This window comes from Phragmites australis, chromosome 10, assembly GCF_958298935.1.
Source record: "Phragmites australis chromosome 10, lpPhrAust1.1, whole genome shotgun sequence".
NCBI classification, from domain to species: domain Eukaryota; kingdom Viridiplantae; phylum Streptophyta; class Magnoliopsida; order Poales; family Poaceae; genus Phragmites; species Phragmites australis.
In genome coordinates, this window is record NC_084930.1 from 8,925,780 (window position 1) to 8,953,144 (window position 27,365).

The 27,365-nt window shown below is 41.7% G+C and overlaps 2 protein-coding genes and 1 long non-coding RNA gene across 7 annotated transcripts; all 3 read right to left on the minus strand.

Moving 5' to 3' along the window:
- Positions 1-293: 293 nt before the first annotated feature.
- On the minus strand, positions 294-4,116 carry LOC133883478 (uncharacterized). Of its 2 annotated transcripts, none has more exons than XM_062322814.1 (9): positions 3,587-4,116; positions 3,348-3,485; positions 2,158-2,226; positions 1,998-2,069; positions 1,674-1,756; positions 1,446-1,577; positions 1,017-1,227; positions 706-792; positions 294-453 (listed from the first exon to the last, which is right to left on the minus strand). In XM_062322814.1, exons 1-8 carry the CDS (start codon positions 4,022-4,024, stop codon positions 748-750), a joined length of 1,188 nt encoding a protein of 395 aa, XP_062178798.1. In that variant the 5' UTR covers positions 4,025-4,116; the 3' UTR covers positions 294-453; positions 706-747. The 2 variants fall into 2 exon arrangements, with proteins under 2 accessions (XP_062178798.1, XP_062178797.1); XM_062322813.1 differs by having other exon boundaries at positions 294-471; positions 3,587-4,111.
- A 1,086-nt stretch (positions 4,117-5,202) lies between these two features.
- LOC133883479 (protein FAR1-RELATED SEQUENCE 5-like) lies at positions 5,203-8,098 on the minus strand. Of its 4 annotated transcripts, none has more exons than XM_062322815.1 (3): positions 7,963-8,098; positions 7,742-7,865; positions 5,203-7,653 (listed from the first exon to the last, which is right to left on the minus strand). In XM_062322815.1, the coding sequence occupies exon 3, from the start codon at positions 7,589-7,591 to the stop codon at positions 5,576-5,578; it is 2,016 nt and encodes a 671-aa protein (XP_062178799.1). In that variant the 5' UTR covers positions 7,592-7,653; positions 7,742-7,865; positions 7,963-8,098; the 3' UTR covers positions 5,203-5,575. The 4 variants fall into 4 exon arrangements, with proteins under 4 accessions (XP_062178799.1, XP_062178802.1, XP_062178800.1 ...); XM_062322818.1 differs by having other exon boundaries at positions 7,779-7,865; positions 7,963-8,092; XM_062322816.1 differs by lacking the exon at positions 7,742-7,865 and having other exon boundaries at positions 7,963-8,092.
- Positions 8,099-12,677: 4,579 nt separating this feature from the next.
- On the minus strand, positions 12,678-14,754 carry LOC133883230 (uncharacterized). Its single transcript, XR_009902841.1, has 3 exons — positions 14,344-14,754; positions 13,481-14,090; positions 12,678-12,981 (listed from the first exon to the last, which is right to left on the minus strand). It is a non-coding gene; the product is annotated as an uncharacterized LOC133883230 (long non-coding RNA).
- Between the last annotated feature and the right edge of the window lie 12,611 nt (positions 14,755-27,365).

The following is a 27,365-nucleotide window of genomic DNA, read 5'->3' on the forward strand; positions in this document are numbered from 1 at the left end:
TTTCTTTGTCAGATTATGCAAATTCAGGTATCCACCAAAATGGCCAATTTATTGTGTATGCTTTCTGACAATGCATGACAAGTGTAAATCTATAGTTATCTCTGACCTATGGGTAAGCGCTAAATTCTGGTTGATTTTTTTTAATTGAATTCTAATTGGACTTTGAGAATAGTTAGCTCAGCTCAATGTTCACAGTCAGGTTGTCTGGGCAAAGTTGGCCCAAAACAGTTCAGTGGACCCAGCATGTGACAACCCAGTCCAATTGTAGAAGGACGACAAAAGTATGGCCCAGGTCAAGAGAATTTCAGGGGTACTTCGTTCTGACAAGCTTTTTCGTAATTTCAAAATTTTGGTATATAAACATACTCAAATGGCCTAATGCTTTCCCATGCTATATCACCTTTCAGAATTTACATATTACATTAACTCATCCGCCCATCTACATGATTTGTTCTGCATTGAAACCAAGACCTGCAAGAGTTCAGTGAGACCGAGAGCGCAGCAACAAGAGTAATGTAGTGTTTTGAAAGAGCAAATAATCACGGTGTAGATCTGCGGCACCAGTTAAGTTGCAGACGACATGTAAGTATCTACACCAGTTGCTTGCATTTCATTTTATAGGTAAATACTACATAGCTTTGTCTTGAAAACTAGCTTTAGATAACTTAGTGCAGGTAATATTCACAAGTAACAAATCAGGTTTACCTTTCTATGATGCTCTGGAAGCTTTGCAGACAGTGAAGACTGCTACTCCAGTCTGAAGTCGTCTAGCCATATCAACACCTCGTTCCTCTTTGGATCAGGAAGAAGAGAATTCCAGTAAAAATAGTGATCAGAAGTACAATTATTAAAAGGTTGACTTGTGCTTTTTGGCAAAGATGGATACATATATGCGACCTCTAGACAATATTCTAGAACAAAACTCTCCAGTTGTTCAAGAGTCATGGGAGAGAAATTGATTCAGAATTTCATATCTCAATTCGAAGTAAATATAGAAGGTTTACAGGGAAATATACCATTAAGAAGCTTTGTGTCCTGGGATCATTGTAGCGTGCAAGCAAACAGCCTTGTTGAGGCTTCAATCCATCTTTGAGTAACTGCGAGCGCAGATCCTTCTCCTTCTGGAGGACAATTTCCTCATTTGGTCTTCCACTGAATTTTTTCACTGCAGCAATGCCTCTTTCGACCTTTCGCAAAGTAACTTCTTTCGTATTTGGAGCTGGTAAACTGATATAACAAAATTGCCATTAACTGCAGAAGTAAAATCATATAGATAATTGCAAATGTCCAATTTTGTTTATCTTTGTGCACCTATACAATATTCACAGCTTAAAAACTTGTTTGAAAAAAAAAAATAGAGACAAGATGGTAAGCGACAAAAACACTGAGGAAAAGTGATAAAAAGGAAATGGCTGAAGCTGAGATTTGAATCCCTCTGGATCTACCTATTCAGGTCTTTGTTCATCGGCAGGACTATCTGGATGGATACATCTGAGAGTTTGTTATCAGAAGACTGAGTGAAGACAGGTGTAGTCATCGGGATCTTTTCAGATGAAGCATTCTTGCCAAATATATACCTACAGGTACATGTACTTTTCGTATAAGGGTATATATAGTTCGGAAAATCTGTATCAAATATTCGCTGACCACTTGCAATGGATAGAATAACACACCCGGTTACATTATTAAAGCCTGATGAACCTGTTAGTTTATCTCCTTTTGATTCAACTATTAAGAATGGTGCATAACTCCTAACCTGCAAAAAGAGTTTTGCTCAGACATATTTTACCTCAGGCAAAATTTGTGAAGAACTAAAACTAATAACCAGTCTTTTTACTGACTACCACTCTGCAAGTGAAAGGTCAAATAGGCAAGATAATACAAATAACAAAAAATGCATAGATAATTCAGGAAAACTTTCAGGTTGTAAATTATACGAAGAATGGATTATTAAGGCATGACAGTGATGTATCTTTGTATATATAATGCATTAATACCTCATAGTTTGCAGTCCTCTTCAGAATAAGGTAATTTGGTGTTTCTCTGTCTGGGGTCTTGTAGATCCGTAGCTATGAAATATGAAAAAAACCAGAGTCTCAAGTTCAAAGGTTTATTTGACATCTGAAAAAGGAAAATAATAGGCTGATGGAAGATTACCTGCTTGAAAACATTCCATAATCCCTCAAATGAAAAGTATTCATTATTTTGTATTGAATCCCAAATGTCCTGCACTTCAGCAAGTCCGGAAATTATAATACTGTTTGATGAAAATTGAAAAGCACTACATTACTGGATATTCTAAATGGAAGGACTCAAGGACCTCACTGTATATAGTAGTCAAGACTCAAGGTAAGTACAATGTTTGATGGCAGGGAGTAGTAATAGTTTATCAATTATCATCTAAGAGGTTTTCTTTTAAGAGAGCCACAAGAACACTGCCTGAATCAGCAGGGGAGAAACGGGTTTCAAGGATACAAGAGTCAGTTGGCCATAACAAGAGACCACACAGGTCACATTCACACGCTGAAAATGAAAATATTTGTAGCCTGTCCGGCAGAAGACTATCATAAACTGCATAGATGGCAGGAAATAACAAGAAACAACTGAAATAAGGGAATCAAGAGAGAAACAAGAATCTGCCATGTCGTGTAGCTGCTGCTGCTGCTGTTAGCCACTCATCCACATATTTTACATGATAAAATACTGGCCAAAATCTCTGCACCACTCTGCACTCCTTGCATCCTACTGTATTGCCTTATCAACGATGTCATGATGGCAAGTGTAGTTATCTTAGAGTTCAGGTTATGCAAAACTACATCTGGAGACTGGACAAAAGAAAAGAAGAAAAGAGATGATATGCCATATCTCGTCAAAAGCTAACAGTTATGGATGTTGTGCCTTGGTCAAGTATGGGAGCTAAGTGCAGAACTTTTCTGCAGGGTGAATAAGAAGCACTGTATTATAGGGAGAAGGTTGTATTGCGATACATGGTGATAACAAAGACATTGTTGACATAACTAATAACTAATAATAAGTATACAACAGTGTGAGCTAAATGTGAAACGACACTTTGACAGGCATCACATCATAGAAATACCGTCCGGTAATTTTTGTAGTGTGCTACTATTATACCTACCGACTACCAAACAATGATCTCGATATTACATTTCACTGTTACTACTCTCTAAACTGGAATGTGCATATATGCTTCAGCTGGAGGCAGATGCTGGACTGTGCAAATAGTAAGGACGGTGTAGAACTACAAGAACCACGCCACTTATTATTCTCGTCGTAAGTATTGAAAGCTAGAAATCCACATTTGCCTCCTGACAAGCAAGAATGCTTACCACATGGCTGTTGAACTTGAGATTCTGCGGGTTGACGCCCATGATCGACAGGCCGGTGAAGACCAGCTCCGGCTTCCAGGGCAGGAGCATAAACTTCATAACCATGGTCCACCTCGTTGTAATCTCGTACGGCCCTGTCTAGAACCAAATTCAACACGGTTAAGATGTCACAATGCGCAGGCGCGCTGTGAATCGCCGCCACGAGCTTGGCAACGCCGAGCTGGAGACGCGCGGAGAACCTGCTTGACGCTGTGGAGGTAGAAGTCGGGGCGGAAGAGGAGCTTGAGGAGGCGGATGTTGAAGAGGTAGCCGTCGATGGTGTCGTGGCGGGTGATGGGGTCGCGGAACCGCACGCGGTCGTCGTACGCGGCGCGGTCGATGCCGACGTCGTCGAACAGGTGCGGCAGGTCGACCCTCAGGAATTCCTTTAGCCGCCCTGCGTCGGCCGCCGAGAGCCCGCCGCCGCCGCCCTTATCCTCATCCTTCTCCGCCGCCGGGGCCGCCGCGCCGCCGGTCGGCGTTGCCCGTGCCGCGAGGCCAGCGTTACGCCTCAGGAGCCTACGGGAGGACAAAGAGAGCGTCTCGGCATGGGGGCGGATACGGAGGGAGGCGGCGGCGAGCGCCGGTTGCGGTGGGAGGATGAGGAGGTGGGAGCGGAGGGATGTGGTGGTGGCCATTGGTGCCGCTTGGTTTGTGTTGCGTTGGAGTTTCTCTCTCTTCACCTTTTTCTTCCTTTTTGCTATTTCCGTGTTTGATTTTTGGGCGCGTGTTAAAATTTGGGCCACGAGATTGTTGGTGGGCCTTGTCCAATTCCTAGCCATAGGCCCGGAGTGAATGAATGAATGAATCCGTACTCTTGGGTTCTTGGTTTTATGTATGAGGTTTCAGCTACATATTGAGAAGGAAGTAGGCTGAATAAAGTTATATTTGTTACGTAAAAAGATATTTAGTTAGCTGTATATGTTTAGACATGATGAGCTTTGGTCGATCGAATTTGATACCACATGAAGAATATAAAAATTGAGTGTGATTAGTTATTTATATAAAAATGATTTTCTAACACAAATAAGTGAGTCGATCTATATGAACGGATATAGTGACCTGCATCCATACCAAGTTGCAAAGTTAGGCTGAAGATGTATATTTACATCCGCTGAACCAGTCTATAACAGTGGATGCGAACAAACAAACTTCCCCATAAGATTATATGTATTCATCAGGCCAAGTTAGAGTAAATTTGGACAACTAAACAAACCCTTGTCTTTTTCAGAACGGACGACAGATGCAAAAAATCCATGAGCAACACAAAATTTTTATACTAGACAATTCAATTTACATATAAACTTGTAGAAATTCTAATGTTCCAGAGCGAATTAGGACCTAATGAAATCATACTTACTAACTATTAAATGGTGATAAGCAAGAATTGCACTGCCAATTCCTTCAATGATAACTATTCGGAATCTGAATAATCTGGATAAACATTTTGAAACAGGGGACTGTCCCTCAAATATTCTCATAATATTATTTTTTTCATCAGAATTTGTCCAACTTGTGTTTTGTGGATGACACTACTGTGACCGCAGGACGCAGGTTGAAATGAGTTTTGTCCCCCACTTCTGCCACAAAGTGGTTCACTTGCCATAGGAGAAGTCAGTGAAACAACTCAACCGCAAGCTAAAAATATATATCAGTATAAATTAGCAGAAAAACAAAAAAGTTAATGTGAGAATAAGATTTAGTTGATACTAAATGTTTGCATTAGGTAATACAGTCTATTACTGCAAGCTAATTTTGATGAACTTGCTCACAAGTCACAAGTGTTATAATACAAAAGAACAAACAAGCCCTCAGATATTTTTCAAAGAAAATTGATAAATAGTGCAGGAAAGAAAAAATCCTACAAACATAGCGATTCCATTGTATTAGCTGTTCTGAGTTGTGACATCATGAGCAGCAGCCGGCACTCAGTCAGGCGGCGAAAAACTACAATCTGGTTCCTACTAAGTCAGGTAAAGACTACAGTAGAGATATCACTTGCAGTATTGAAACATACGACTCTGATTAAAAGGGTTAGGTTTACTCGAACACAGACTAACATGTCAATAAGTCATCGGCATGCCGAGATAGCGAGCAGGTAAAGTTCTTGATCATGGCGGCATGACAAATTCATTGCTAAAGATGTCTGAAACAATCTCTCAAGTGCCTTCAAAGACAACCAACCGCTGCTATCTATTATCCACTTTCTGCAGAGCATTCTTGTTCAGTTTCTCCCCGTGACCCTTTATCTCCATGAAGGCTTTGCATAGTGCTTCCTTGGCAACTCTGAAGGCACCAGCTGATACAGCTCCCTTTTCTGCACATTTCATCGCGTCGCGAACGAGATCATTATATCTTGATGACACAGAATCTGCGCTGCTGCTTTCATTTCCAAGATTAGGTCCAATCAGTTCTGGCCCTGTCTTTGCCTTCTTTGTCCATCGCTTTGTGACGCATGGCTCTGGAAGCATGATGATGCCAGCCAAGATGAATACTCCAAGGACATGCCTGCATAATATTGCTGAGAAAGCAAACCGGCAGCAATCACACCAAGCCTTCTTCTCAGCAACGTTGTAGACAACAGTGTGTCTGGTAGGCGGATCACCGTATCTTTCCACATAGTACTTCATGTATGGTCCGTCCTGAACCTTAACAGCATAATAATGTTGCGATGCTTCAAACAGTTCTACTTGGAACGTTTCAAATGCAACCTTGGTGTATATGCTCCCAGCTTGTTTTTCCAAGATCGTATCGGTTTTCAGAAGCTGTTGAGGAGGAAATGAAGTGAAATCTTTCTGGGCTTCATTTGCGTACAAACCGTCTATGTATTGATCAAATTTAGTGATGAAAGTATTCAGAGAAACTCTTGCACTGAAGTTTTTCCTAAAAAACCTACCAACTGTATCTACTCTATGGGTTAATGACAACTCAGCGAAGAAGGAGCTGGTTAGGTATGCAGGAACCCATTTGTGCCTTATTTCATACAGTGATTGCAACCAAGTATCATCTCTCAGGCCATACTTGTCAAGAATGGAGCCCCAGCACATGTCAAAAACAGACACAGTATCACAACCATTGACACATTTCTTTAGCTCATCATGAAACCCAGGGAATCTCGTGTAGATATCAGACAGTCTCTTCTTGCATCTAGACAACATTCGCCATCTGCAGAGACGATGGAAACATTGAGGAAATACTTTGGCAACTGCAGCTGCCATTGCCTTGCCTTCATCAGTAGTAAAGGAAAACGGCAACCGTTTATCCATTGCTGTCAACCATGCCTCAAAAAGCCAAGCATATGAAGATTCTGTCCTGTCCAAAATTAATGCACAACCAAAAACAACAGTGTCGCCGTGGTGATTCACGCCTGTGAAAGCTGCAAAGGGCAACATATTCTCGTTTTGACTATAAGTAGTGTCGAAGTAAACAGCATCTCCAAAGTATGTGTATGCCATTCTAGCCCTTGCATCAACCCAAACTGCATTGCTTACACAGTTTCTGCTGTCAACTTGCATCGTATAGAAAAAACCAGAGTTCTCTGACTGCATCCTCATGAAGTAACTGAAGAGAGCTTGTGCATCTGTATCTCCAAACACATTCCTCCGCACCTCTTGCAATTGGTTCTCATGTTCCTGGAACTTCCCAGATAGGCGGCGGAGCTGGACCTCCCGCGCCCTGTCTGCACTAACAATGACATGAGTGTGTTCCAGCACCAACTTTGTGATGACCCACTTTTCTGGGCCCCTGCGCACCACCTCCATCATTGCTGGGCATCCATCCCGTATGGAGAGCCGTTTCCTCTTCTTCTTGTTGCTAGGCTCAACAGGCTTCTTCTTGTGATGTCCCTCTTTCAAGCACACAAAACGCTTCATGACGAGTACCTCAACACCCTTTCTCCGCTCACTTCGAGATCGTGCAACACGAATCCCGAACCCAAAGCGTAGCGCATATGCATTGTAGAATGCCCGTGCAGCTGCATCAGACTCGAATTCCATGCCCATATGTGGTTCATCATTTTTGCCCATCACATCGGCTGCCATCCGCAGCTCATTTCCAACATGTGACATTGCGCCCTCAGAAGGGTCAATCTGATGGATCTGGGGAGCCATAACACCAGTTCCTTGGTCAATATTCTCGGTGCCTGTATCGTCCTCGACATCGATGAAATCCTCAACCAGTTCATCTTCACTTGATGAATACTCCATTCAACAGTTCCAAACGTCTGAATTTTAAAGGGAAAATGCAGTGTTCTGTGCGCAATAAAGCACTGCAATAATCAAATAGGCCAACAAAATGAGCAAAGAAGAATAACACGTTGACACATTTTCGACATGAGTTTCAGAAGAACAACACACTTGCTACAGAGATAATTGGAAAAGGACAATCACCCACAGGGCGGATCTACCACCCCGGCGAACTCTGGCGGCCGCCAGAGGTGGCCGGCGGCGGAGCAACAACCACCCCCCTCCTTTGGCCGATCTACGATCCGAGCGAAGCAACGGCGAGTGAGAAAACCATCAGAAAGCAGTTTCCCTCGATCAGCATCAGGGGGCATAGAAGGGGAGCGCTGACGTACCGTTGCGATGGGAAGGCCGCGTGCGGAAGGCAGAAGCCGAGACCGAGAGCTCCGGCCGTCGAATGGGCGGCGCGTGCGGCAGGAGGAGGCAGAAGCCGCGAGCCCGTTACCAAGATAGGAATTATGCCACGGGATTATGCCCAAAAATCTACGGGTTCGTGAATATGAACTAAAACAATTTTTTCTTCCAAATAAAAAATATCTGATCTATAAAAATAGAGATAAAGAGAAAGATGATTTTTTTTCAAATCCATATCTCTCTGATTATTTTCTTACAAAGAAAAGAGTTTTTCTTATTGAAAAATAGATTATCATTTATTTTTGAATAAAAAATTGTGACATACTGGTTACTTTATCTCACTGTCTCTCCATATCCTATACGAGTATATAGTATATGATTCATCTATTTTTTTAAGTATGGTAGATGAATAGAATCTTTTTTTGGTTTTATTAAAAATGGGTATGTTATATACCCAGTATGATTGTAGTTTAATTGATCAAAGCACCATCATTAAAGACGAAGGCTACGGGTTGAATACTATCAGTCCCAAACTAGAGTTTAATGAATGAATAAATTTATTGTTCCTTTTCTTCATCAAAAATTTTCTTAAAGTAAGGAGGGACAGGAGGCAAGATTAAATATCTATGGGGCACTCTTACTTCACTTTTTTTATTTCACATTTCTTATTAAAAAAAGAGTAGTATAGGAATTTTTTTCACTACTTTCGGTTCGTATTTCTCCATAAAAAGATTGATTAATTTATCATACCAAATCAAATCTGGGTTCGTTAGAACCATATAAACCCATGCCCAAAACTTCGAGAAAAAAAATAGAACCACTTGGAGTATATAAATTAAACTTGGTACCTTAATACATACGCCTCTCACATGTATAAAAGTAAGTAAACATGAATTGATTCTAACTCCCATATGATAAAAAAGGGGTAAAATGTCTCGTGAAGAAAATAATCATATTTGACCGCTATACATTGCTATCATCAGGAAAGAGAATAATCGTAAATTTTGGGTAATTGGCCAAGCTGCTAAAGTAGCTAAAGTAATGATAAATCCTGTAAAAAAATATAGATCTATCCATCGGTTACTAACCTCCAATGGAAATAAAAAAAACATCTATCCATTTAGAATCTTCATTTAATTGGATTAAAATATCTTCCAATTGGAAATGATAACAGAATGCATGAGTCATTAGAAGGAATTCTAATAAACAAATAGATATAATATACCACCTAACGATTTTGTTTCCTTTACGAGGTAAAAAGAAAATTAATGAACCTGCAAACATCGGAAAACAACAAGTATTGTTAACCAAAGAAAATAACTCATGATAAAGAAATAAAGACTAGATACGTTTTGATTAGAAAAGTCTATGCTCGATTATTTCAAGCACATGCTTCTTCGGTAAAGAGGAATCAGACAATTTAAGTAGAGCTTTTTTTGAGTAACTATCAATAAGATAGAGTCAGGATATGGGTTATTTTGGGCCCTAGATAAACCGATCATATAAAAAATCTGCTAGGCAGGCGGATTCACGTCCCTTACAACCCACACAATCTATAGTTCTCAGCGTAGAAACAATTTACTTGTTTGCATCCATCCCAAGATATCATTTCTAACGCACCTGTTGGATAAGCTCGTACACATTGAGTGTATCCTATATATGTATCATAATTTTTATAAAATCTGACATTGGATCTATTAATTTTCCTTTTTGACATATAATTTTTGATCCGGTAAAAATGAATTTAGTACTATCAAAGTTAAATATATTGTAGACACCAGACGAAGCAATAGTTTATCCAAATTTTAACAAATAATTCTTAATCTATTTGTGAGAAAGGTGAAAAGAGTCAAGAGACTTGAATTTAACACTTCAACAGTCATAATTATACAATCGGTGATAGACCGGCCTATTTTTTGAGTGATCGAGCTGCTGACCATGGATCAAGTCTATCAATGCATTAGCTAATGGATTCCTAAATGCAATGCAATGCATGCATGCGTTAGTTCAGTTCGGATGGACTTTAATTAATTAATATTTGTGATTGCAGCTACTGCTTAAAAAAATATCATGATCGGTCATTTGTTCATTACCGTGCAATTAAGACAACAAGGAGCCACTTGCAGTCAGTAAAAATAATTAAATTAAACATATATGTAGAGATCAACAAGACGACACGTTCAACCTGAAATTGAAAGACACACATCACGTGCCACTTGGCCATGTAGTAATTGCAAGTTGCCGAAGGACGCTGTCGGTGTATCAGGAACTGGGGGTCCCTGAGTCCCGAGGCCAGACCAGCCGCCCGCCACGTGTCACCATCCCGCGAGGTCCCTCCTGCGGGAGGAGGAAAATCTAAGTCCCGGGAGAAGGTGCTCGGGGCCACAGCCTCTGGTCCCCGAGCACCTCAGTTCCCCGATGACCCGCAGAGTCCAAGTACCGGGAAGAAAGTGCTCGGGGAGGTGCCCGGTCGCCCCCGAGCACCCTAGTCCCCCGACGATCAGAAGAGTTAAGTTCCGGGAGAGAGCGCTCGGGGGGCTGCGTGCGGCAGCCCCCGAGCGCCCGGTTCCCCGAGGGTCAGTGCAAAAGTGCTCGGGAGAGAGTGCTCGGGATTGCACGTGGCAGCCCCTGAGCACTCGGTTCCCCGAAGGTTCGTGTGAGAGTGCTCGGGGAGGTGAACAGTACCCCTGAGCACTCGGTGCCCCGACGACCCAGAAGGGCCCGCCGATGAGGCGTCAACCAGTCAGAGGTCCGAGGCCGCATTTAATGGGTGTGCGCGGCCTGACATCCCCAACTGCTCCCGCTGCAGTGTCAGTCCCTGCCATGCTTTGGCAGAGAGGCGTGGGGCCATTAATTGCACAGGTCCCGTCCCGTATCATCCGGTGTATCTCGGGATAACGTTGCCAGGATCAAGGCGTTCCGCCTGCCGCCCTGCCGTGGCAGAGGAACAAGACAGGGCGGGCACGCCGGGTGCCTATGTGGCTGCCCGGTGGGCCCTCTCAACGGCGCCCGTCGCCAAGGCGTCCACAGTGACGAGTGACCGGACGCGCGCCGCATTTTTCCACCGCCCCTGTCACTTCGCCCAGAGGAAATGATGACGCCTTTCCCAGTCGTGGCGTCTTGGAACTTGTGCCCCTTCCTTCCCGTTCGGGGTATGTCGCGGCCGGCGAGTGCATAAAAGGATCGGCATACAGAAAGAAGAGGACAATTGAAACATTGGAGGAGAGGACAATTGGAAAAAAGACAAACCCAAGCAGTCGACCGTGCCACACTCAGACGAAAATATTGCAAGCAAGCCTGAGCAGAGCTAGAACAAGGAGCCTCAAGCTCTTAGTTAGACAATATATTCTTGTAACCAGATATATCCCTGAGGGATCCCCTCAGGGTAAGATATAGCATCCATACAGGAGTAGGGTATTACGCCCCCGTGTGGCCCGAACCTGTCTAAACTCCGGTGCATTTACTTCCCTTTGCACTAGGTCGATCATCCCCCACCACCGGCCGTTGCATTTACTTCCACTTTCATTTATTTCTCCGACGAACTTATTCAGGATCATCCTCCGGCCGAATCTTTAAAAAGGGGTCTCTCTGGATCTCTGCGACAGGAGTTAATCCTCCGACAGACGCCCATTCTCTTGTCCAGCTCCAATGCTACCCATGTAGCTAGGGCAGCTGTCGCACTCTTCTGTAGGAGGCGGTCTGCTATAGTACATATTTCTGACAAGTAGTGCAACTTAAATTACAATCCATGTAATTCTTCTTTTCCTTAAATACTCATGGTTACTTAAAAAAATAACAAACTAGTGGAACTTATAATTCAACTTGCAAAGCACAAGTAGCACTTGCTATATATCAGGAACTTCACTAATTACTTCATTTCATTAATTAAGCAATGGATCATTAACTTGCACGTACATAGATCAATACAAGTCCATATGAATTTGTGGACACATGACTTATTTTAGCTATCTATCTATCCTACTTAATACTCTTATCTTTGATTTTCCTCACATACCTCATGATTCTTTCCACCTACTCTTCAACACACATTTAAACAAAGAGTCCTAATATGCCATGTGTGTGTAAGTGCTAGTGAAAATCTCGCATTCCACATACACACTATATTGTTTAGATACTTGGAACCAACTGATCTCTCGATGTTGATCTGTTCCGACTCACTGTTGTCATCTTTCTCTCCATATATGGCCTTTAAATTTGACTTTCTTTGTGGTGACTAAGAGATTTTTCTGACGTCAATTTTTTCTTTTCCTTATAGTTTTATCCAACATGTGTTTTATAGTATACATATATATGTACATATATATATGTATACATATATATATGTATACATACATATACATATATATATATACATACATATATATATGTATGTATATATAGATAGTTTGGTCATGGCAACATACCATCATCTAGTAGATAAATATTTGTAGAAAAATTTGTAGGTACATGATATTTATAAGATGATATGTCAAGGACTCTCATGGAAGAAAAACAAGGTATAGCTAGGAGCTTGACAAGTGACAAGCATTTCATAGCCTCTTCTAATAGAAAAACTTTTCATAACTTTTTTGTGCCTATAAGATGGAAGGTGGTGAGGGTTACATGGGGTGGAGGAGAACATGAAGATTGCAATCTTTAGTTTATATAGTAAGGTACCCGTAAGTTTCAACGGTTTCTTTATCTCACACACGGTATCAATTTCACTTCCCACACGAAGAGAACAAATCTGGTGTGAAATATAATGCATAGTTTCATAGAGCAAAAGTTCTCTACAATGCCTAAGGTCCAACGTTACAATGATGCCACTCTTGATTTCTTGTCCAACATAAATATAGCGAAAATAACTTCTTTATAATAACATCCAAGAGACAGCTAGGTGCAAGAACATCAGAGTTCAACCCCTTCATCTTCCCGCGTGCTGCAAGTATTTTAAGATTGATAATTGCAGTAGTTCATGATAGTGCGATGTAGAATTGTCCCTGCAAGAAAACCAGATCCAAAAGAACGAGGAGTCACCAAATCTAGAAAAGTGATGCTTCAAAAATTTAGTAGCTTTACAACAATAATGGCTTCAAAAATCAAGTAAGCATGGGGACTTTCAATATTACAAAGTGTACAGTTAGTGCAGCCATTTCACATAGAAACTCAGATCATATAAGTTGCAAGTCCGAACCAGATAAAAAAAGACAGTGCAAACTACTAAATATGTGAAAAATGGTTATCGAACATAATGCTGTTGAAGTAGCTAAGCAAGTTGATATATTCAGCTAAACTGTAGTGCCATGTAATCTCAAGTAGAGGAATAGTGAGCTATTGGCATAGAAGTGAACAAAAAAGGTCAAACATGTCATATCCTCAATCTTAAGATCATCGACCATTAATTCTATATATATCCTATTGCTTGCTTTAAGACACCATCTAGAAAAAAGAGGAGCTATTTTTTCTCATCTCTTGAATATGTAGTCCAATCTTACGCACCGTTCATGGAAGGAAAATGAACTTTTTAACAATAAGACAGTGAACTTACAGAGAACGGCAGGACTACAGGAGAACTGCTCAATTTTTCCTTAGCCTCTAGATAAGCAACATCCAGCTTTTTATTTCTGCTAGGAATGCTTGCCCCCAAACATTATACTTGATGCTCTTGTGAACATGATCCTCGCTATACGATTTAATAATGAAAAATTTGGCATCTGAGTAGGTTTCAAAAAAATTAGCACGTTGTACTGATCCTGCACAACAACATTAGAGTCATCGCTGATAGGAAGCTCTTGTCCTTTTGCATCAGCAGCTGCTCCAGAACCTTGTTGTTTTTAAAGAGACCACTTCTTGGTCCTCGCTTCAACTCATTCAAGCCATCCAAGTTTTCATTGCCAAAACCATAAGATCCATAAGTTTTTCCTCTGGGCTTGTACTTTCCATTCAACAATGTGTTCCACCCACCATATAGCCCAGGACCATAGATATGAGATCCATACCAAAAGCTAGGTCCATAAGCATTTGTGTTGTACATTCCACTATCAGATTATAGTGAACTGATGAATCCGGAAGATGGTGGCCCCATCGGAGAGTTCTGCCCATGCAAGCCCTGCAAGAAAAGTGTCCATGTTCAGAAGTAGTTGATCCCAATACAGCAAACTATAAACTTGTAAGTATGTAGGCTATGTAAAATTCACTATGAAAAGCACAATTGAACATAGCGTCACATTGTCTGTGGTACATGCATTGGACAAGTATCATTGATCAGTATCCGATAGGTAACACAAAGATAAGTTTGTGGGGAAGAGTTAGCTCATTAATAGATGACAAAGAGGTTGCATATTCAAATTCTTTGACCATACCTTGTCATTACGATTAGAACCAGTTGACGTAGGACTGCCACCAGAGATTTCAAATGCTTTTCCGAAGAGGTACGACCACCAGACCATGGATAAGCTTCTTTGCTACCTTGATTCTGGTAATTAACCAAACACCCATTTGGTTTCAGAGGCAAAGTCCCCTTCTTCATACCTTTTACACCATCAGTGTTGTTTGAAGTCGTTTTGGCGGCATCCACCAAGACAGGCTTCTGATCAGCAGCAGTTGCAGCAGAACATCTTGTAATGAAGGAGCTGATTTGCCAGTTTTAGCCTTGTATGCCGGCTTACTGGCAGTAGCCTGTGGTTGGTGGTATGTGTATGGGTACTGGAAATCCTGGGATCCATAAATCTGACCATCATATCCATACTGAGGGTAACAGTACATATCCCCATAAGCACCTGAAGAAAGCAACAAGCAAAACCAATTTATCCAAATACACTTTGCCATGATTCAAATCATAGAAGTATTTGCATTTGCTGTCTAACTTTAAGGGGTCGGCCATAAGATTGAACCAAGGCCCAAGTGTCCGCAAGCTTTGTGAATTTCTTAGTAGGGAACAAATACTCGCAGATGAAAGTGCATCCGCTGCATCCTGGCTCACGTATACGGGATAATCACCCCATCATGCAAAGCACGCAAGCAAATTGATTGGAGTTCAAGGTAAATGCTCTGAACTTCGCAACATGTAACTATTATACAGCTGCAATACTATTGCTCTAGAAACAGGACATAAAATACGAACAGTGCTTCACCTCCACAGTAGTAAGCTCCAGGGTAGGCACCTTCGTACACGGCGAAGTCCTTGTAATCCCGCTGCGCCCATTGCTCCGCTGACACCGCTAGAGGGTTTGGAGATGCTGCCGCACCATTCGGCACTCTCGACACCTGCAAAGCAGTTCAATCTCAAATCATAGCATCACAAAGCGATTCACTGAAATTGTGCACAAAGAGGCGGACCATACCTTCTCCTTCGCCTCCAGGGCCTGGCCGCCTTCGCTCTTGGGATCCAGAGACAGCTTATGCAGCAAATCCACAGACTCCGAGGCAGATCCAGTTAAGGGAACTCATCCACTTGGAAATACATACCAGAAGATCACGGATTCGGCGTAGAATTCTACAGAGGGAGCTAAAACTAAGATCGAGGAACATCATAAAAATCACGGCAAAAAACATAGAACACCACGTGCTCCACAGTCCGTACTTGTAACTCGCGCAGAATCACCCAAAAGAAAAAACAAATCCTCGTGACACCAACGAATCACCACCGCAGGGAAGGAACCAAGCCAAGCTCTAGTCCAAAAACCCACCCAAAAAACCTCAAAAATCACAAAAAAAACAGGAGAACAATTGCTCAGAAGTAACGGAATCATGGCACAAAGCGACCAAATCAACAAATAAAAAACATTTTTGCTATTTATCTGTCAACAGATTGTTGATGAAAAATCTGTCAAATTTGTAGCCGTTTGATTTGCTTTGAAAATCGCACTCAGTTTGATTAACTGTTGTGGTTTTTTTCCTTATTGTTAATAGACCCGCACCACAACCCGTTAAGGAGGCTAGCCTGTACACTCCGTTGAATTTCTAATCTCGATTTCCGCACCCTCTCTTTTGCATCGGTAGTTGTACTAACCAGCAGGCAGGTGTCTCTATCCTCATTTTTTCTCGAAGACTCGTGCGCTCTCTCTCTCTCTCTCTCTTCTTTTCTCCCTCTCCTCATCCTCCATTCCTCGTCCAAATCACGCGCCCATTCAACTCACGGTGAGCGGTCCACTCGGTGGTTGTAAGTATGCTGATCTGTGTGTTATTATTGATTTCTTCTCACACTGCTCCTCCTCCGATGCTCCTTTGATTTCTTCTCTTTTTTTTGGTTAATTTTCACTGCTAGGGTTTGGTCTGTTGCAAGCAGCCAGGTATGGGAAGATGCAATTAGTTGTTTCTGCACTTCGGTAAGGTTATTTTGATTTTTTGCTTCGTTTGATCTAACTAGTGTTCATTGGTTTTAATCCCTTCTGATTTATTTGTGCTTTTATGGTGGTGATGGGGAGTAGCGATTTTTTTTCAGGTGAGGAAGTTTCTGTTGCCGTTGAATCTTGTGCTTATCGTGTGTTGGTGCGACCGTGTTGTCCATGGTGCTGCTCTGCCGACTGGTCGTGCTTGCCATTGTGTTTTCCATATCCTGGTTATTAGTGATATAGATATAGCTCGTTGTGTGTGATTTATATTGCTTTAGCGTAAACTTTGTTGTGTCCTATGTGAAGGGAAAGTTCCTTGCCTCCCCCTCTCTCTCTCTCTCTCACCCTCTCTCTCTATTTTTTTTTAATTATGCGCAACACATGCTGATCCGCTAAGTGTTGTATGTAGTATGTTCAATTTTAGTCATAGATATGTATAAATTTTTAGCACATATTTTTTTTATGTGCAGCATACTTACAGCCACTGCCAATGTTCATGTTTGGTGTTATTTATTTTTCGTAAGTGCATAGTTGTTTACCTTGTTATTCATGTTTTTTTTTGTGTAAGAGAATGTTTTTTGTCCTCATTTTTCAGATGGATAACGGTGATAGAAATGAATGATCCCCGATGAGTATGGTTATGATGGGGACCATTTAAAATCATCTTATGGTCTGAATCAAAACGATCCTAGGGAGTATTCTGCATTAGATGATGCTATTTTTGAGTTGTACAAGAAAGATGTAAGCATTTTTATGAGTTTTACTATCATTTTTAATTCTCTTTTTTTTATCTCTACATGTTGTTAACTCCCGTTTCTTTTTTATCCATGCTTTTTTTTCTTTTTTTAAGAAAGTCCAAAAGTTGAAGAGGAAGTTGGATGCTTCTATTCTTGCTGATATCATGAATGTCAAGGTATGTCCTTTTTTATATGTCTTTTTGCTGATATTGGAGTTAGTTGTTTTAATTGTTATGATCACTTACGGTTTATTTGTTTTTTTCCTCAGAGCAAAAATATTATGCATGACAAGAAATCAAAACCAACCTCCACACACGTCTCTACTAAGTATGATCAGAAAACTTTCGACATAATTTCAATGTCTTCTGATTTTATGTCTAGAGTTGAGAGTTCTTTTTGTTCTTTTCTTCCCCCTCAGGTATTTTTTTTAGTTTTATTGTGCTTTCTTCATTCTTTATTTATAATTTCAATATTCTTGTTTCTTACTCTAACATTGTTTTAACAGTGCCTTTTTTTCTTTCCTTCACAGGCTAAAGATGGTCTATGTCAGATTTTTGTAGATCATTTTGTTGAACAATCTAAGAAAGCTCAATTGAGCTGTGAAGATTTAATTCTTAAAATGTTGTTGTTGTTCAATGAAGCGAGAACAAAGATGATTGATGATGAACGACAACTTGATCCTTCTTTGGGTTTGTCACTATTCTCCTTTTCTTTTTGTGTTTTTTATTCTTTCATGTTTTTTGCTTTTTTCTGTAATACATTTCTTATTTGCTTTATTTATGTATACAATCTTTTTCTGTGATACCTTTGTTATTTGCTCCATTTATGTTTCTGTTTGTTATGTGTTAAGATATACAATATTTTTTATTATGCCTTCATATATGTTGTCTCACACAGAGGGTATTTTCACTGTATTGTTTAAGGATTGTCTGTACTCTGTAGTTTCTCAAGAGATGAATAACAAAATGAGCTACCTTGTTTAGATTTAATTTTTAGTGCACCTCAAAAGATTAATTAGTTGAACTTTTCAGGCCAGTTCTTTCTCTACCTTCCGTAAAATCAGATGGTTTCGCAAAGTTTTTTTGGAAAGTGTACATGTTATAGAGGATTGATAATTTGCTAAATGACTTTGTGTTTCTGTGACAAAGTTACTCTTTTATGGTTTCACCATTACTAAACCGTCTCGTTTGATAACAATATGCACCTTGCAGATTGAGTCAAGTAATTTTGTTTTTGTGCTATTATCAATGTTTCTATATTTCTATTTCTCTCTATCTGTATACAATTCTATCTTTATTGATCTCCATCTGATTTCTCTTTCATTTGTGTATGTCTCTGTCCCTTTGTTTCTTTATATTTATGTATCTCTCTGTCTATTTTATTTGTGTATTTTTGTTTAAAATCTTTCTCTCTATATCTCTTCCTCTCTCTCTTTCTCCCTGTATGTAGGTATTTATGTATGTAGGTATTTCTCTCTGGATGTCTCTCTTTATCTCCTTCTCTATTTCTCTCTGTATCTCTCTCTTTCTCTCCTTCTCTCTGTTTATTTTTCCGATGTTTAAAATCTTACTCTCTGTATCTCTCTCCCTTTCTGTCTCTCTCCCTCACTCTCTCTCTCTCACACACACAATCTTTCTCTAATGTATTTCTCTATCTGTATGTTTGTATGTATATATATGTGAATATATTTTTGTATGCATATATATATATATATATATATATATATATGTATATATATATGTATGTTTCTCTCTATTTCTCTATATGTATTTCTCTTTTTCTTTATATGTATTTCTCTATATGTTTTTCTCTCTGTATCTCTCTCTTTCTCTTATGTTGTTTGCTTCCTTTTGTGTCAGTTGTACTGATTTTGATTTGGAATTCATGAGATATTTGCTTTGTTCTTTGTGTATATCTCTTGTGTCTCTTTCTCTTTTGATTCTATAAATAGGTGTCCCTCTTTCTATTTCTATCATTCTAGTTATGTGTCTCTCTCTGTATTTATGTTCTGATGGACAAATCCCTCTATCTCCCTCTCTGTTTCTTTTTTTTCTTCTTTCCCTTTTCTCTATATTTATATATGTTGCTATATTTCTATTTCTCTCTATTTGTATACAATTCTATCTTTATTGATCTATATTTCTATTTCTCTCTATTTGTTTCTATATTTCTATTTCTCTCTTTTATTTGTGTATGTTTCTATCCCTCTATTTCTTTATATTTATGTATCTCTCTCTGTCTATTTTTCTGATGTTTAAAATCTTTCTCTCTCTTTCTCCCTATATGTAGGTATTTCTCTCTGAATGTCTTTCTTTATCTCCTTCTCTATTTCTCTCTGTATCTCTCTCTTTCTCTCCTTCTCTCTATTTATTTTTCTGATGTTTAAAATCTTACTCTCTGTATCTCTCTCCCTTTCTGTCTCTCTCCCTCACTCTCTCTCTCTCAATCTTTCTCTAATGTATTTTTCTATCTGTATGTTTGTATGTATATATATGTGAATATATTTTTGTATACATATATATATATATGTAAATATATATATATGTATGTTTCTCTCTATTTCTCTATATGTTTTTCTCTCTGTATCTCTCTCTTTCTCTTATGTTGTTTGCTTCTTTTTTTGTCAGTTGTACTGATTTTGATTTGGAATTCATGAGATATTTGCTTTGTTCTTAAGGTTGCAGCATGTGGTGATGTCCTTCCTGATCAGAGCACCTAATCCCGGGCATTTTATGGAGGTGACAGAGGTCATGATGCGCGAGATTAGCACCCAATACCACTCTCACCCAGTACAATATTTAGAGATTGGAAAGGTGCCAAAAACAGTTAGTAACCTGTTAAGTTCCGTCATCACCCATTTCTTCTGTTAAGTCCCCTGCTTTTTTATTTGTTTAGATTTCTTAAATTTATATGTACATTACGTATAGTGCTTTTTATCTTGTGCCCTGCTTTTTTATGTATTTGTATACAATTCTATCTTTATATTCTGTATGATTGTGTATGTATTTGCCTTTATTTATATCTCTTGTGTGTCTTTATCTTTTGATTCTATCAATAGGTGTCACTCTTTCTATTTATATATATGTTTATTTTTGTTTATATCTCTTGTGTCTCTTTCTCTTTTAATTCTGTAAATAGGTGTCCCTCTTTCTATTTCTATCATTCTAGTTATGTGTATGTTTGTTTGTGTCTCTCTCTGTATTTATGTTCTCATGGCCAAATCCATGTTCAGGTGCAATTGATTTTGCATAGGTGATGATTTATAGTTAGCATCAATGTTGCTGTTGTCTCTATTATTTTCTCATTTTTATTTATACATTATGCATAGGTGATGATTTATGTCTAATGGTATATTTTGGGGGACTCCTGAACAATGTATAGGAAGATTGTGTTTAACTACAGTCCATCTCCTGACTATATCTATGTGCAAGATTCTTATGATATTTTTTAAAGTACATAATGTTTATAGTATTGAGGATGCCAATGCAGAAATGCAGGATTATCTATTTAGTTTGGTGTTTTATGTAGTTAGTTTCGTGTCAAAGCTATTGTGATTAGGGTGATGCGGCACATGCTATTAATGTTGTCAGACTGCCACACTAGGATCGTGTTTAAATTTTATGGATGTCTGCAGGAGGGCTTTAGGTGTCAATAGTTTGATTATCAGTGGTTAATGCAGTTTCTACATTGTAAGGCCTGATTTTTTTATGTGGTCACTGCTAAAATTAGTTCCAAACGCTTTGTGTTGTGTGCTGGGAAATTTTTTTGGTGGTGTTTCTTGTTGCTAATCAGTCCCTTTGTGCGGCAAAGGAGAGGTGCAGATCCTGATTTCTTCCTACTTTTGCTTCAATAGGATACTGTTTATACTCTCTTGCTAGTTTTTTTATTAGTGTTCAAGGTTATGAACTCATTTTTTTAATGGTCATGCCAGTCAGCATTCTCCTATTATTATGGAATGATTTTGTATGTTTTTAGGTATTAGACATGAACTCTACTCCGTAATTTTGTTTTACATAAGTTATTGCCTATGTACAATGTAGGATCGGAGAATGAAAGAGATTGTTTTGAAGGCCAGGGGACAGGCCATCAGTAAGTCTGTTGCTATTGCAGAGATTGCTTAAATTTTGTAGGATTTGATCATCAGAGTATATGCAGGGGGACAACATTTTTTGGACTGTTTTTGAAAGTGAGTTTGGGTTTACTTTCCTAGTTGTTTTTTTTTGTTTGCTTGTCTTCCTCTCTTTTTTTATCTCTTTTTTCTATCTACATGTTTTTGTTGCACAAGCCTACATTATAGTTTTTTGAGATCAATCATGCATATTCCTAAGCTTCATCTTGCATATGTGTCTATTGAACTGGATTAATTTGTCCCCCAATCAACTAATCAAAAGCTACTGCATGTATGCATGAAGGATCTGGGGTAGGGTTTTCTGATTCATCAATGAGATGAGATGACCAAGCAGCAGCTATCCTGGTGCTACAAATTTAGAACATGTTGAGGTTCCATTACGTTCTCTTGTTCATCCATTGTTTTGAAGCTTTTTTTTTTGTCTGTGCTTGTGAGCAGCCAGGGGACGGAGTGTTTTTTGGATTCTTCTTGCGCTGCAAGATGGTCGTTTTGGGCTTTTTTTTCATTTTTTTGCTATGGGCTTTTTTACATACTCGTTTGATCTATTTTATGTGGCTTTTTTTTTGTGTGGGCCTTCCTGTATATGGATGGTTTTTTTCTCTGTGTTCTGTGGGCCGGCCCATATATAAATTTGTGGATCTCGTCCAGCTACTTTGTGGATCTATTGCGGGTCGGCCCGTTAAGATTATTGAATCCAGCACAGAAAAATCTGACAGATTTGTCTAAAAAATCATTCAAATCCTCCACGTGGCACTATTTGATTGGACAAAAATTTGATAGATTTTGGAACAAAAATATGTCAACATACAACTAGACAGCCTCAATAAAAAAACAGCAATTGCTCAGAAGTAAGGGTGGCATTGAATATTAGCAAAAAGCTACCAGGAGATAAGGAAATTAGATCTCAAGTTCTGATCGGCAATTCAATGGGATTGGACAGGCAGACCTGGTTCTTGACAGAACCAGTAGTGCTGTGGTACCTCACTCGAAGACATCGATGGCCAGCCTGAGCACTTGGTGGATCGAACCGGTGACCTTCCACAGGAACACACGTTGCAGACGGAGGCCAATCTAGTTGAGCTCCATAGGGGCGAGGTCGGTGCGCGGAGGAGAATTGAGAGCACCATGATGCAAGCTACCGAGGCACTCGGTGCCGTCGGGCAGAGCGGTGACCGTGGAGGTGGAGGGCTCATCGTTGTCGAAGGCGAGGCCGAGGTTGCGGAAGCAGTGGACATGCGATCGATGGACTTGGTAGGGGTCGGGACAGGGGGAGACTGGGAGGGGTCGGAGGGCGTCCACTTTTGCAGCCACTGCTATGGAAGCATCAATGTTGCTCATCACCTGCGCCCTACCTCACATGCGGGAGAGCGAGGCAGCTTTGGAGTTTCCCTCCCTGCCAACCATCTAGCCCATCAAGGAGATAGTACTTTTCTTCTTCAAAGTTCTCTTCAAGTTCTTGGTTGTAGTTAGAATCTCTCACTCCTGACACTTCCCGCATAGCACTTGCAGAACTCTAGTTGCTTTGCAATTGCGACTACGATCAATAACGGCTATATAGAGAAGAATCAAATAACACCAAATGGAAAGTCAAATGAGCCCTAATAGATATCACGATGTGATAGATGAGTAGATCTTTATTTTACATGAATTTCAGCGAAAGAATCATCAAAACCGGAGCCAGAACAGAGAAGTTATAGCTCCCGGAAGATTTAATCGAAAATTAAATCGGAAAATTACAAAATAGCACTATTCATATGTGGGACCCATATGTGGGGCCATTGAACAGTAGTCTGGGCCCACATGAATAGTGACTCTTTGGGACTCACATGAATAGTACCTAGTTGGGACGAAATGGCTCGGATTGGGCCAGGTCCAGGCCTGGACAGGCTGGGTCAGGCTTGGGCTGCACATTATTGGCCCATTCGGGTTGGACTAGCCGGTCATAATAGGCTGAGGAGCGGGATCGGCCCACTGGGGCGTGACCTGTGGGTGGGCTGGCCAGCAGGGCTGGGCCGCGCAGGCGCGAGGACGGCCTGGTCACTCGCGCGCGTGCGCGCGTGCGCGCGGGCGCGTTGGCCCGAGCAGAGCGGCAAAGGCAGGGGGGTCGACGACGGGCGATTGTGGCAGAGCGACGCTGGAGGGCTCACCGGAATCACTCACCCACTAGGGTTTCACGACGACGGATGGTTGCTGGGCTTCTACACGTGACGACGAGTTCGTCTGGGGCTTATCGGCGGTGGGCTGGATCCGGAGCGGCACCAGACAGCGGCCGGAGGTGGTCTACGTGGTGGGACAGAAATTGAGCAGCATTTCCCCTATCCTAAGTGTGATTTACTTGCAGGAAAAAGGAGCCTAAGGCTCACTGGACTAGATGGCACGATGGCCGGACCACACGAAGAGGCACAAGCACACCAGCGGCGAGCAAAAGCACGGTGGTGGAGAAAAAGCTCGGCGGCGTGTGGCTACGCATGAGAAGGAAGCACGAGGGTGACGACATGCTAGCTAGGGGGGTTGCACGAGGGGGCGGGAAGCTCACCAGGCTCGGAAATGGTGAGAAGCTAGACGGCGACCGGTGATGCGACGGAGCGGTGGCGGCAGAGGTGGCTCAGCTACCGGTGCGGGTGGGCTCCCATCGTGCTTCTAGTGAACGGACAGTGGCACAGGGATGGCGACGTCCTCCTCCAGCTCCTGGGCAGCACGTGGTCGGCTGATCGACGATGGCGAGCTGCGGCGGCGTGGAATGGCGGCGGCGGCGATGAATGGGAAAAAGGGGAGCGGGCTAGGGCTATGCTATTTATAGAGGGGGAAGGGAGCAGCGAGGCGGTGTGGTCGCTTGCGTCACGCGATCGTCGGTGAGCTGAGTGGCAGTGAGGTGGCGAGGCCACACCCACCTTTATTTTCGTGGCATGGCCGGACTGCGCTGGCCACGCGCGTGCGCGAGTGTGGAAGTGGCACAGCGTGGGCGCACAAGCATGGGTGGAGAGAGAGTGAGAGAGAAAGGAGAGAGCAGGAGAAGCGGAGGTCGGTCGGGCGCACGGGATATTTCCCGGAGAGGGGAAAATGGGGGCCAGCGACGGGCGCGTCGCGCTGGAGGGAGGAGAAAGGGGGGAGAGGCGCGGGCGTGACGCAGATGGGTGATGCGTGGACACACGGACGATCGAGCGGCGCGCGGAGTGCGGGCGAGCGCGCAGGCCGGTGCGCAAGCGAGTGGGCCGAGCGCGCGGGAGGAAAGGGAGAAAGGGAAAGGGAAGGGAGGCCAGGTTGGGTGCCGTGGGCCGCGCAAGGGAGAAGGAAGGGAGAATGAACCCATGAGAGAAAATGGAAAAAGAAAAAGAGAAGTAATTTTTGGGATGAATTCAAATGATGTATTTGAATTTTATTTTGACTTTGGGTTATGATCAACTCAAACGAACATATTCAAACTTTGATTTGGATTTGGATCAAGATCTTCAGAAGAGGATTTGAATCCAACTTGATTTGAGCTGAGGGAAAACTAAGAGTAGATTTTAAATTGAGAGACATTCAATTTCAAATCTCCACACCAAGAACCACAAAAACCATAAACCAATGCATTAGAAACATTTTAATAGAAGAAATATTTTGGAAATAATTCCAGTGCACTTTGGAACACTTATTCAACTAGCACATCTAATATACAGGAATGTATATATAGTACTATATATACATCCATATACCTATTTTCTTAACCTTAGTTAGCTTAATAAATCTAAAAAGTTTTAATTTGGAGTAAAATTTGTAATTAATTAGCATACCTAAACTCAGGATGTTACAGGTACGGCCTGGATGAATTAGATCTTGGCATACCTTCAGAATTGAGCAGCCCCTAATGATGATGCGTCAACAGAAAGGGTCACGTGGTAGGCCCGCATATACTCTATGGTAGAGGGAAGCCTTTACTGCAGAGGGAGCAACAACCTTTTACTGAAATGCATCACTTAGGAAGAGGGGAGCACAGTTCTCTCTGATATCCACAGAGGCATATGTGGTAGCCATGCTTTATCCTGCTCACTGGTCAGAAAAGCGTTTCGGCAAGAATTCTATTGGCCCACGACCCTCTAGGATGCTTGTGAGCTGGTGAAATGATGCGAGTCATATTAGTACCATGGCCAACATACCAACCTAGTAGCTCAAGCACTACAAACCATACCACTCTCTTGGTTTTTCGATGTTTAGGGGCTCGATATCCTAGGATGGTTCCCTAAAGCCCCTGACAGTTTTGATACCTATTTGTAGCAGTCGACAAATTCACTAAGTGGATCGAAGCCGAGTCTGTCAGGAAGATCACACCGCAGCAGCAATCAAGTTCATACGTGGGTTGGTATTGCGGTTTGACTGTGCAAACCACATAATTACGGATAACAGGACTCAGTTTGCAAGTAGCACTTTCTAAGACTACTACGAAGAGATCGAGGCCAAGGTTTGTTAAGCGTCGGTGGTACGCCCCCAAAGCAACGGATAGGTCAAAAGGTAAAATGGGATGATATTGCAAGGGATCAAAGCTCGGGTCTTCAATCGGCTTAAGAGCTATTCAATACGCTAGGTGGAAGAGCTCACCATAGTACTCTGGTCACTGCAAACGACCCCTAGCAAGGCTATGACCGAAACTCCTTTCTTCCTGATCTTTGGCGCAAAAGCAATGCTCCCATCTGAGATTGCCCTTCAGTCTTCTTGAATGACCAGATACTTGGTTACCGACCAGATGGCCCGACAATAGGATGACATAAACCTAATCGAAAAGTTTCATGATCATGCTCTAATTCGAGCAGTCCCATATCAGCAAAGTCTCAGACGGTATCATGATTGCAAGGTGCGAGAGCGGGCATTGGTTGTGGGCGACCTCGTCCTTAGACAAATCCAAAATAAAGACAAGATAGAATAACCTCTCCCCCAAGTGGGAGGGGCCCTACAAAGTTGTCGACATTACCTGACCTGGTGCGGTCAAGCTAGCCATGGAGGACAGCCGTGAATTGAACAACTCCTGGAACATAGCCCAGTTGCACAAGTTCTATATGTAGGGTTGCTCAAAGATGAGTCTATTTCTCTATTTTGCAAGATCTTTCGAACGAGCGTGGAACATAGCTTGTAAGTTTTTCTGATTCAAAAAATCATACTCTCTGTTTTGCAGGATTTCCCAGATAAGAACGGTCTCCCGAGGGATTGTGAGTTTTTCTGATTCAAAATCTTGACTGCCTGGTCCAAAGCTTTTCTACCGACCAGACGGTCGGGGGCTAGTACAACTAAGGATTCCTTTTTAAAAGCTTGTGACCTGTTCGCTCATATGGTAAGCAATAAATCATTTGAGGGGAGGGGATTTAGGCATCCGCTCGTGCAATTTCAAGGGCTCGTCAAGCGTTGGTCGAGCTCTGATCGAGCGCTGGTCACCGTGATGCCACAAGTCCTAGCTCGGGTCAAGCGCTAGTCGTCACCGAAGGGCTTGTCATGCTAAGGGTTGTCCTAGTCGCCATAAATCTAACTAGCAAGTGGCACAGAAAGCCGTGGTACCCCCTAAATATAGCAAGCAGTTAGAACCCAATTGCCAGATGAACACATATAAGATTTACTTAAATATAGGGCCTTTTATTACAAAATAACCACTCAAGTTATGCCAGGGGGTTGGTTCTTACGATTTTGATCCAGGTGTGTCTAGGATCCAAAGATATCCCTCAGTGGGTCAAACCGGATGGACCAAAGTAGAGACTGAGCTGCAAAATGAAATGAGCTCGCAAGGTCATGAAGCTCCTCTATGGTCTTTCGAACGCCAACGAATCCTTCGGAGATCGCCGGAGCGAGGTCAAGATCGAGGAAGTGTTTGCTGACACAAGGAAATGCAAGATAGACACCGTGGGTTGCGGCGACATGTGCACCTCATAGGAAGCCCCCAAGAGTCATTCAACATGACCAGTCATGATGTCTCCAAAAGTAGGGCGGATTTGAATGCCTGCAACCTGGACCAGCGAATCAAACAAGGTAAATGTCCAGCTTAGGAGGTCATAGAAATACGCTCGCCGCTAGTCGTCCTCCCTTGTCATTTGCTCCAGGCCTCTCTGCACCGTGAGCAGCTCCTCCTGACAAGTTGATCAAAGAAACAGATCGTAAACCGCGCAGGGGTGAGCTGGTCAATCCTCACTTGGCTGGCCTAAGACCACATGCGACTAAGTGAGGGT

Excerpts from the sequence above, each read along its gene's own strand:
- LOC133883478 (XM_062322814.1), bottom strand. The coding sequence starts at position 4,024 with ATGGCCACCACCACATCCCTCCGCTCCCACCTCCTCATCCTCCCACCG. Across the intron at positions 2,227-3,347 it reads TCAAGTTCAACAGCCATGTG|GACATTTGGGATTCAATACA; the intron begins GTAAGCATTCTT and ends GCTGAAGTGCAG. Across the intron at positions 1,757-1,997 it reads AGAGGACTGCAAACTATGAG|GTTAGGAGTTATGCACCATT; the intron begins GTATTAATGCAT and ends CTCTTTTTGCAG.
- LOC133883479 (XM_062322815.1), bottom strand. The coding sequence starts at position 7,591 with ATGGAGTATTCATCAAGTGAAGATGAACTGGTTGAGGATTTCATCGAT.